We start from the raw sequence: 11,853 nt of genomic DNA on the forward strand, positions 1-11,853 counted from the left end.
ATACTCATTTCAATTAAATTTTAAAAATCTGAAACACATAGAACAATAAATGGTTATAGTACCTATATTACACATATTTTCTGGATAGAAGAATGAATATTGAGAGCTTCATTATCTGTTTTACCATTTTGTGCTCCATCAACTAGAGTAGTAAGGATCACCAGTCTGGTTCTTTAACCCATGAATTACTGTCAAGTGTTCTCAGCATTTATTGCCAGCAATGTGTAAAAGATGATCTCTCTCCTACAGAGAAATAGACACTCTATCTACACAATAGCAACATTTTAAAAGAAAGATTATTCTTTTAAAAAATGTTATCTGGATCCAAGTCTTTACATCGAGTTTCTGATAATTCCAGAGGTTGAAGTGGAAGACTATCTTAAACCCAAGTTCATATATACCACCCTGTGTATTATCAGAATAGCTATGTCCCCCAATATGTATATGAGTATAGCTGTAAGGTATGTACCTAATATACATATTTCAGAGTATAGCAAATAATTTTTGGAACAAAGTAGAAATATGAAATACATAAGCAAAAAGAAAGATAAATAGCACCTCAAAGCCATTATAATTTTAAAGCATTAAAAATTAATAATTTATAGGACTTCAAAGAAAGTAAATAGGCTTACCTTGTCTAATATACATGAAAAGTTGGAAGACTGGTGGGCAGAAAGCAAATGTTTATAAATTTGAAGTTATAGGTGAGTTATCCTAAGTTAAAAGGAAATTCTACTAATTTTCACTGACACTGTATTTTTATGCATTCCCTTTGCAAATAGGAAAACAGTAGTAATTACTATTAGGTATAGAAAGATCATTTACTATCTAACGCAACAGCTACAATTTATAAAATAAAAATTCACTATTCAAATTCCAATGGTATGATATATCAATAACCACTCTACTGATGAGTAATATTGTTTTTAGTTTTAATGTAATGAATGAGGAAGATGGTGAATGAGAACTATTCTAACCTTTAAAAGAAACCCAGATTCATTTCGTGTATAGCTGGATGTTGGAGACATGCCTTATGTGTCGCTGTATCAGAGAGAAAGTATTATGCTTGTAATGAATATAATCAGCAAAATAAATTGAAGAGCCTTTAGTCCCAAATAAAAAAGGGCAACACATAGTAATTTCATTTATGTGATAACTGGGACTAGAGTTGAAGAAATTTTTGGCAGAATTCTCTTTATTTTCTTCTGGCTCAAAGTTAAAATATAGAATATAAAATGTGGAAAATTATAGCTGAAAAGTTTTGAATTTCTGGAATCTGTGACACCCACTTGGAATTCTGTAAACCTGAATTTCAAGTGGGTTTTTACATAGGCATTATGTATAGAGAAACAAAATTAATACAATATTCTATTATTACAAATGGTGACATTCAAAATGGTATGTATTTGTTTTTTAGTAATTAGGATGAAAATAATTCTTAAAAGACAAAAGAAAAAATTGCTGACAAACATGAATTTCCTTTCACTAAGCACCAGATCAGCATATCTAAAACGAATTTTCTCAGATAAATCTCTGCACTGGTACAAATATCTGATTTAAGAAGGCAGCACTAACATCCCTTCCCTGTTCCCTTCCACTTTCTACAGCACCCCTTAGGGCTGCAACCCCACATAAACAGGCTGCCCAGCAGCCATGTGGATGGAAAAACTGCCCTCTATCACTACTCCTAAGCAGCACATCTCCCACCACCAGCCCTGTGAACTTGGAGAAGAGCATGCTCCTCACACTAGGACACTGTTGTTTTATCTCCAGGGATGAAAACCAAAGGAGACTGCACCTCTGCTGCACTCACTCTGATGCACATTTCTCCTCTACACCCTAGCTCCTCCCAATACCCCTGCCCATTTTAGGAGAACAAGAAGGTCAATCTGGCTGAAGTCAGATCCACTGACTGAAAGTCAAATCAAACAAGGGTTAAGCAAGTCCCAAAGTAGACTTTTCTTTTATTTAAAGATCAATCATCCACACCAGAAAACAGTTACTCTGAATCAAAGGATCTTTGCTTGCTCTCAGAAATGGTAGATTATAAAAGGATATCAGAGATTAATCCGTTTTGCCTAATTTTAATATTTTACTGCTAATAGTTATCCTGTAGAATTCCTATAGATTGTAATTTAAAACAAAAATAAGTAAATTTTGCAACCAAATAAAGGTTGTTTAATTATTAAGTTACTAACGAATATTTTGTTAAAAATTATTCTCCTAGAAGGCTGTTTCATTACAGTGCTTTCTGGTGGTACAGTTTTCCTCTGCTGATTTTGAGCATACGGTAACTGAAATTAGTATAAAAAGAACTTTCTATTTTAAAGTTTCCACTAATTGATATAAAGTAATAAATGGATAATGTTCAATATGATATGTATGTATTTATAACTATTTGAAAAATGCACATTAAAAGACCACATTTATATTTTAAAATTTATAATAAGAAAATTTAGGGGGTGATAACAAGGGTCTTTATTTTGATCAGGAATGGCAGTTACATAAGTGCATAACATAGAAAAAAACTCATCAAACTCTATGCTGAAGATCTGTGTATTTCACATGTTTAACTTTGACCTCAATAAAAAATTAAACTAAGGAGAAGGTAAGTCAAATGAAAGATCACTATAGTAACTATGACAAAATGGTGATGGAATACCTGAATGATGCAATTTGGAGAACAGTGGTCCAAGGAAAAGTGAATAATGCCCACAAAGTATAAGGAAACTAAATGAGTTTGAAGCCTGACTGAGACTCTTTCCAAGGGTTTCCTCTGCTTACTATTCTTTTTGATATTTCTCTCTGCCTGGGGCTAGAAGCCAGCAGGAGGGATCTATTATAATATTTATCTTAGTGGAAAGATGAATATAAAGCTAAGTGAATTGCAGTATATGAATTCCAGATTAGTAAGCAAGCTTATTAATTAACACAAATACTCAGACATCTAGTCATAAAATGTAAGCAATTTATCCTTCCATTGGGCTAATGAAAATGTCCTGCTTATTATAAAGAATTTTTGCAATAATTTCAGGAAAAATATTTTTTCATTGGAAAAAAATATAGCCTAAATTCCTCAGACACAAATGTATAAATCAAAAGAGTGGTCATTAATTTTGCCTTTCAAAGTTAATGAGTAGGGGGAAATGCCCATATATACGCACATAATTTTTACATATAAGCCAAAAAATTAGAAAACAGAATGAAAAAGAGATTATTTTGCCATTTAGTAACACATTCTTGGGGTAGCCTTAATTAGAAATATGTATATTCTACACTGGAAAAAAAAACTGAAGCGAAATGAATAAAGAGAATCCTGAGTCTATCACCTAACTTGTCTCTTTATTCATTTTGCTCTAGTTTTTTTCATCTAATTGTTATCAGTAGCAATAGGAGAAAAGTTAAGTGAATTGTAATATATTTTGTTTTAAATGAAAAAGCAATCTTTTAAAACGTATCACAAAAGCTCTGAAGCCCCAAGAGAAAAGTTTTACTATATAAGTATAGCTAAAGAATTACATAAAATTTAAAAGAAAAACTGAAAAAATGTTTGCAACATATTGACAAAGTATTAATTTTTTAAAATATATTTTATTGATTTTTTACAGAGAGGAAGGGAGAGGGATAGAAAGAAACATCGTGAGAGAGAAACATCGATTCAGCTGCCTCTTGCACGCCCCCTACTGGGGATGTGCCTGCAACCCAGGTACATGCCTTGACCAGAATCAAACCTGGGACCCTTCAGTCCGCAGGCCGATGCTTTATCCGCTGAGCCAAACCAGCTAGGGCCAAAGTATTAATTTTTAAAGAAAAAAAAAGACAATGTAAAATGGCTAGAATTGGCAAGCTAAGCCAGTCATTCCCTTAAACTAATGATGGGACTGTAATTGGTACAATAATGTTGGGGGAATTTTTGGAAAAGGATGTTCAGCAAATTTGCAAAATTTAAAAATGTGCTTATTACTAGAAGCCTACTTGTAGTAATTTTTCCTGTGAACATCTACAGAGATTTGTGTACAATGATTTTGTTGCTTTTTTATTTGTAATTTTGCAAATCAAAGCAACCTAAATGTCTAGGAGATAGTTCAATAAATTAAGACATTTCCATAAAATAAAATGCTCTGCAACCACTTAAGATTTGGCAGATTTGATTTGAGATGTCAATAAAATATTATTAAGGGAAACGGTAAAGTTTTAATTCATTTCATTTATGTTAAGAAAGTATATATACTTATACATGCTATATTTAGACGTATAAAGAAATAACTGTAAATAAATGCATGAAATTAATAAAACTTGGTTTAATTAAGTGATGAATCTTATATGATTTTTAAAATTCTATCCTCCAAATATAATGTTATAATATTACTTTGAAAAAATAAATGATTAAAATGTGGGACTTCTTTAAAAAAAAAGACTTCTACATAATCTTCACTATCTAATAGAACTATGATGCTATTACAAGTCTGAGAATTTTAAATGTCCTTAAGTCCTTACTTCCTATCTCTTTTTAAGGAGAAATTAGGGAGAAAAGTGCTAGCATTTATTATACAAGCACCTACTAAAATATATTAACTATATGCTATTATAATTGCTTTTCATATTAACCTTTATAGCAATCATACAAGGTGATTATTATTGTTCCCAATGCAGAGATTAATTCAATGAGGTGCAGAAGTGTTAACTTGCCTAACATCACACAACTAAGTAGCAGAACTAGCTCTTGAAAGCAGATTTGGCTCATTCATAAGTCTGTACTCTTTCCACCAAAATTTTCTGTTTCCTAAATACACACACACACACACACACACACACTTTCCATAATCTATGGTAGGCAACACCATCAGCTACTCCTGGCATACCACTGCTATTATTCATTTAAAATTATTTTTATTTCTAGGCTAAGTGACTTAGATATTTACTCTGGTCTACACCAGCCTTTTGACATTCTGAAAGTACTTATTGAGCTGTTATAAATATTTTATAGTTCCTGGAATATTAGAGCAGGAAGGGACTTAGAGCAATCTAGATCTTCCCCTTCTTTTTAAAAATAAAAAACAATTAAGTGTGACTTAATCTCTTTCATTCAGACTGCTGCCATTGAGCAGAGATGTGGTCAGGTGGGTGCACCTACACAACTCACATCTATCTTAACAGTAGCCATATGGATGGAGAGCTGAAGGATGGGGACTATGAGATGAGCAGAGGCTTGCAGACAGAGCTGTGAGTAACTGCACTTCTACCCTTTATGGCTAAATATATAGTTGAAATGTTACAATATGTTGAGTAGAGAATAAGTAAAGTATTCAATGATCTCAAGAACCGTATGTTTATTCTATTTCAACTTCTCTCTCCATAATAAACCTTCTAAATCCCTTGCCTTCTTGTCTAACGTGTTGCCATATTATTTTGTACTAGAGGCCCAGTGCACAAATTTGTGCATGGGTGGGGTCCGGCCTGTCTGCCCTGATTGGGGTTAAATAGCCTGGGCTGGCCAGGGGAAAGAGATGCTGGAGGTTGGCAGACAGTACCTGCCCCTGATTGGGATAGAGGGGCGATCGAGGGCGGGGCTGGCTGGGGGAGGCTGCGGGCAGTTGGCCAGCTGGCCCCGCCCCCTGGTTGAACTCTAGGTTGAATTCTCGGTTCAGGGGACAATTTGCATATTAGCCTTTTATTATATAGAATTATTATATAGGATTATGTCACTACAGAGGTATATTTCAAGTTGGTTGAGTCGTCCAGCAGTGTATTCAAAATTTATGCCAACTGTTGGGCAGTTCTTGTTCCATTCATTACAAGATATTTAGTGTCCTTAAGATTTGCCCTAAAAATGCCTTGTATTCACCCAAATTACTATATCACAATACATACTTTTCTACAAATTCGTAAAAGATCCCATGTCTTTCAAACTATCTATGGAAAAGGAGCAGTTTTCCATCCAATCTGTTCAAGATATATACCTTTTAAATTTTTTTTAATTCACCATGGGGAAAAAGTCACTAGAAAAAATAAAATAAAAAGGAAATACAAAATATAAGTTCCATTTTATTATTACATTCAACAGATAAAAATTACTGTCAAATTATTATGCAAATTTATAAATTGTTACTCTCATTATTTTGTTCTTATGTCATTACAGACCAAAAATAAATAGTGCACAGAATGGCTATGGTCTCTTGACAACACTTTGAATAACACTTTACTAAGCACAGTACCACCATCATTGAGAAGCACTGGTAAAAATAAAGTAATCCTATATAATAGAGAGGGAATATGCAAATTGACCATCATGCCCTCACACAAGATGGCCACCCCCATGTCATCACAAGATGGCCACGCCCATGTGGTCACAAGAGGCCACCCCATGTTGTCACAAGATGGCCGCCATAAGATGGCTAGCAAGGAAGGGCAGTTGGGGGCGACTGGGCCTGCAGGGGAGGGACAGCAGTTGGGGGGGGACCAGGCCAGCAGGGGAGGGCAGTTGGGGGGACCAGGCTGGCAGGGGAGAGCAGTTGGGAGCAATTGTGCCGGCAGGGGAGCAGTTAGTTGTCAGTCAGGCTGCCAGGGGAGTGGTTAGGGGGTGATCAGGCTGGCAAGCAGAAGCGGTTAGGGGCAATCAGGCAGGCAGGTAGGCAAGCGGATGAGAGCCAGCCGTCCCGGATTGTGAGAGGGATGTCCGACTGCCGGTTTAGGCAGTAGGACATACCCCAAGAGGTCCCAGATTGGAGAGGGTACAGGCTGGGCTGAGGGACAACCTGCCCCCACCTCAGTGCATGAATTTCATGCACTTGGCCTATAGTATATAATAATGCCAGTTATTATTATCCTTGTCATTTTTTATTCTACGTATCCTTTAGCAGAGACTTAAATAAACAATTCCATCCACATTAACAATCCTGTACTACCTCACATAATCCTGTCCAAATCTCAGACAGACACACAAGTCCTATTTCTTTTTTCAAAGGGCAAGATTGCCTTCTATGATATTGCATCCCTCTCTGCAAAGGCACATCAACATTACTTAACAAGTGAAAAGTCCAGATTCTTTTTACAAGCCCAAAGCAAAGGAGTAAAATAAAATCTGATTTTAAAAGGACTCATTAAATATACATATTCAGAACACACACACACAAAAATGTTCACCTCATTGCCTGTTCATTTCAGTTCATGCCCAAAATCCTTTTCTGTTCTCCCAGGTTACACTCAACCTTCTCTGGATCCACTCTGCACCAACCCCATCACTCAACACAGAAAATATCACAGGTATAGGCTTTCCTTTCAATCACAATTCTTTTTCCTATGACACTAATATATTATTTGTCCAGAAGAACTTAAGCATTGACTCCGCTTTTTTCAGAGGTATCCTATTAAGAATATCGTCTCTTGAAGACAATGTCAAGGTTAATCCTATCCCTATCATAGTTTTGACAGTAAGTAACGGTTAAACATCTCTCTGCATACAATACACTGAATGACATATTAAATTTTTAAAATTCTTTAAGAATGCTAGTGACCTTACAAATCCACCCCCCCCCAAAAAAAATTCTAGGTTTAAATTCATTCAAATGGCTGCTGTTCTCACTTAACTTTAAAGTAAATATCACTTAAGCTGTGAATATGAATTGTTTATTATATTTTCCATGAGATTGCACACATTATAATAACATGGCTTATAAAAATAAAATATCTTAGTATATGAGAGTATGCATGTAAACAATAGTGTAAATAAAATAAAATTTTTATTTAAATTAAAATTTTCTATTCTAAGTTCTGATAATTCTGTAACACTGATATAACCAGAAATAATAAATTTCTAGTGTCAATCTACAAAGAAAACATAGCCAGCTAACATTTAAAAGAAACATTTGATTATGTTATTTTGCTTTTAAATATTCATTTAATTTTTTTATAAGTTGTATTAATCAAATGGAATTTGAAGTCTGTACACTTTATATCAAAAACCATGATCTTACCCTTTTCTTGGCCACAACAGCAACTTTGTCATCTGCTTTGGATTTATCTGTAAGATAATAAAATATGGCTGCTTCAAAAAAAGTGCCTATGCTCCTGTTCAAATAAATTAAAAATTACACAATGAGAATTTTCCACTTTTTAATACTGTGATATGTGTTTTCAGTGTTTTTTTTTTTTATCGGAATGCTAATACACTCAGCTTACCAGATTTGAGTAAAACACAGTATTTCAAAAGTTATAATAATAACATAAGGGATTTGTATACTGATTTAACAAACATGTTCCCTTAAATCTGACTGGTTGATTGGATGTCCTTTATTTAAGCATCACATATATCTTATTTTTAGATTCCGGTCAGTTTGTGTGCTCTAGTGCAGCAGTTGCCAAACTTTCGGACCTCACGGATCACCAGTGGTCCATGGACCACCCGTTGGCGACCACTGCTCTAGAGTATATAGGATCTGAAATTAAATCTCAGCTACCTCTACTTGCATATCTACTACATGCCAGACATGAGATATAGACTTTATGTAGACATTACTTTATTTAATCCTCATGATAATCTTGCAAACTATGTAGCCCATCCCACCATCACAGTTGAGGACGTTGAAGTTAAACAGGGTGCCTGAGGTCATGAAGTGGGGCCAGACCCATCCTAGCTAATAAAAGACAAAGATGCAAATTGCCTGTACCTTCACTATGTCCACCAACCAATCAGAGTGATATGCAAATTAACTAACAAAGATGGTGGCTAATTTGCATACTGCGGGCAGGGCGGGACAGCACAAGCTGCCATCTGCGCCACCTGAGCTGTGCCGCCAGCTGAGGGCTCAGGTAGCGCGATCAGCGAAGCGGGACTGGGGATTGGCAAATGGGTGCAAGGCAAACCTCCTGGTTCCTCCCCTCAGCCAGCAGACTCCTATCAATCTTCAGTTTGACTGAAAGGAATGTGGCACCTCCACTGCGCAGCCTCCCAGGACTCATATTTGCAGGCTCCAGAGTGGAGACTTCAACAAGGGCTTCAGCGCCCGCTCAGGGGAAAAACCGCCACCTCCCTACTCCACAGCTGCTTCCGTGGCTGCAAGAAACTGCACATGCTCCTCCCTGTGAGATGGGCAGGGACAGAAACTGAGTTGAGCAGTTCCACAACTGTGATAGCAGCTGGACCAGTGCAGGGATGGAGGGAGAGAGGGTGGGGAAGGAGCAAGGGGGAAACCCTGGTTCCCTGCTCCTCCTCCCACAGGCATAGCCCTTGCTGCTGTTATGATAAAAGGAGTTGTGTTTTTCTAACTCTGTCTGGGTAAAGAAACAAGTGTCTGTTGACTTCTGATCTTACTCTCCGAGCTGCCAGTTAATCCCTCTGGATACATCATATCCAACCTCCCAAGGATCCGAGGGGCAGGATCAACCTTTATTCCATAGTTGAGGAAACTGACCAATAAACACATGTGTCTTATGCCTCAGTGTCAAGTCCCGCAGAAATCTCCGGGTAATGACTCAGATTCAATGAAAGGAAAGGAAAGAGAAACGTGAAAGGTTTCCCAGCTCAGTCACAGAGACATCTCATAACCACATATTAAGGACACGACATTAACTTAGGGGTGGAAAGGACACAAATGAAATGGAAGATGGAGCCATTTGGAGTGAGCAGGCCAGCAGGGGAGCAGTTAGGGGCAAGCAGGCTGGCAGGGGGGTAGTTGGGGGTGAGCACACTGGTACTGGGAGCAGTTGGGGGTGATCAGGCTGGCGGCAGGGGGAAGTTGGGGGCAAGCAGGCTGGCAGGCAGGTGAGTGGTTAGGAGCCAGCAGTCCCAGATTGTGAGAGGGATGTCCGACTGCCATTTTAGGCCCGATCCCTGTAAACCAGCAGTAGGACATCCTTCCAGGGGTCCCAGATTGGAGAGGGTGCAGGCCGGGCTGAGGGACACTTCCCCCATCCCCCAAAGTGCACAAATGTTTGTGCACAGGGCCACTAGTCTGACTATAAGTTCCAATCTTTCCAAGATTTCTGCTAAAAGTCACACAAGAGGAAATAGCCAATGTTACTTTAAAAACTGAATCAATATAATAACTTTCCAAAATAAAAAGTATCAAGCCCATATGGGTTCACTGGTAAATTCTATCAAACATTTAAGGAGGAAATTATATAAATTCTTTACAAACTAATTTAGAAGACAGAAGCAGAGGAAATACTTGCTAGCTCATTCAATGAGGCCATTATTACTCTAATACCAAAACCAAATAAAGAGAAAACAGGAAAACTACAGACCAATATCTCTCATGAAGATAGATGTAAAAAATCTCAACAAAACATTAGCAAATCAAATCCAACAATGTATAAAAAGAATTATACACCACAACCAAGTGGAAGTTATTCCAGGTATACAAAGCTGGTTCAACATTCAAAATCAATTAATGTAATCTATGATGTCAACAAGCTATAGAAAGAAAGTTACCTGATCATATCAGATGCAGATAAAGCACTTGGACAAAATCCGACATGCATTCAGGATAAAAGCCCTCAGGAAACCAGGAATAGAGTAAAATTTCCTCAACTGGATAAGGAAAATCTACCAAAAACCTATCATTAACATCACACTCAATGGTGAGAAACTCAAAGCTTTTTGACTAAAGTCAGGAATAAGTAAAAAATGTTCCCCCTCACTACTCTTTTCAATATTGTACTGGAACTCCTAGCTAATGCAATAAGACAAGAGAAGAAAAGAAAAATTACAGATTGAGAAGAAATAAATGCAACTTTGTTCACAAATGACATGATAATCTGTGTAGCTTATAGCAAGGTTTTAACACATAGTCCTATTTACCATCAATTTGAAATTAAAACACATTACCATTTACATGAAATAGTTAGGCATCAATCTAACAAAACATCAATAAGAGGAAAACTAAAACATTCTGATAAACAAAATCAAAGAACAAAATAAATGTAGATACAGTTATAGATATTTGTCAATAGAAGGTCTCCATATTGTCAAGATGTGAGTCCTTTCCAACTTAAACTCTGGATTCAATGCAATCTCAATCAAAATCCCAACAAGTTATTTTGTGGAAATCAACAAATTGATTCTAAAGTTTATATAGAAAGGCAACAGCCCAAAATAGCTAACACAATAATGAAAAGGACAAAGTCAAAGGACTGACTCTACCTGACTGTAAGACTTACCACCTATCCTATCTAATAATAGACAAACATGGTAATTGACCATACCTTCGCTACGCCTCCCATTGGCTAATCAGCATGATATGCAAATTAACTGCCAACAAAGATGGTGGCTAATTTCCATACTCAGGCAGGGCGGGTCAGCGCCATCCTGTCTGCCCTGCCACCATCCAGGCCTGCTATTTGCCACCTGGGGTGGTGGGGCAGGACAGGTGATCCCCCCTGCCCTGCCGCCATCCGGGCCTGCTATCTGTGACCAGGGGCGGCGGGCGTCCCATGTGCGACCCGACCTAGGGCGGCCGGGTGGGGCAGCAGCAATCTGCCAGCCTGCCTGGCCACCATCCAGGCATCCCATGTGCAACCTGACCCAGGGCAGCCAGGCAGGGCAGCAGCGATCGACCAGCCCACCCAGGTGTCCCGTGTGTGACTCAATCCAGGGCGGCTGGGTGGGGCAGCAGCGATCAGCCGACCCGCCCGGGCATCCTGTGTGCGACCCGACCCAGGGTGGCGGGGCGGTACAGCGTGGCTCCTCTGTCACCCCAGCTTCCTCATCACAGCTCCCGTGGGGGCCTAAGCCTTTAGTCGGACATCCCCTGAGGGCTCCCTGGCTGCCAGAAAGATGTCTGACTGCAAGCTTAGGCCTGATACCACAGGGATTGGGCCTAAGTTGACAGGTGAACATACCCCAAGGGGTCCTGG

The 11,853-nt window shown here is 38.1% G+C and overlaps 1 protein-coding gene across 1 annotated transcript in view; it reads right to left on the reverse strand.

Moving 5' to 3' along the window:
* ZCWPW2 (zinc finger, CW type with PWWP domain 2) overlaps positions 1–11,853 on the reverse strand; it is a 68,806-nt gene that overhangs the window by 18,709 nt on the left and 38,244 nt on the right. The window contains exon 6 of the mRNA XM_015565961.1: positions 7,974–8,020. Coding sequence (XP_015421447.1) covers positions 7,974–8,020 — 47 coding nt within the window. The remainder of the gene's footprint in view (positions 1–7,973; positions 8,021–11,853) is intronic.

This window comes from Myotis davidii, unplaced genomic scaffold (assembly GCF_000327345.1).
Source record: "Myotis davidii unplaced genomic scaffold, ASM32734v1 scaffold1350, whole genome shotgun sequence".
NCBI lineage: Eukaryota > Metazoa > Chordata > Mammalia > Chiroptera > Vespertilionidae > Myotis > Myotis davidii.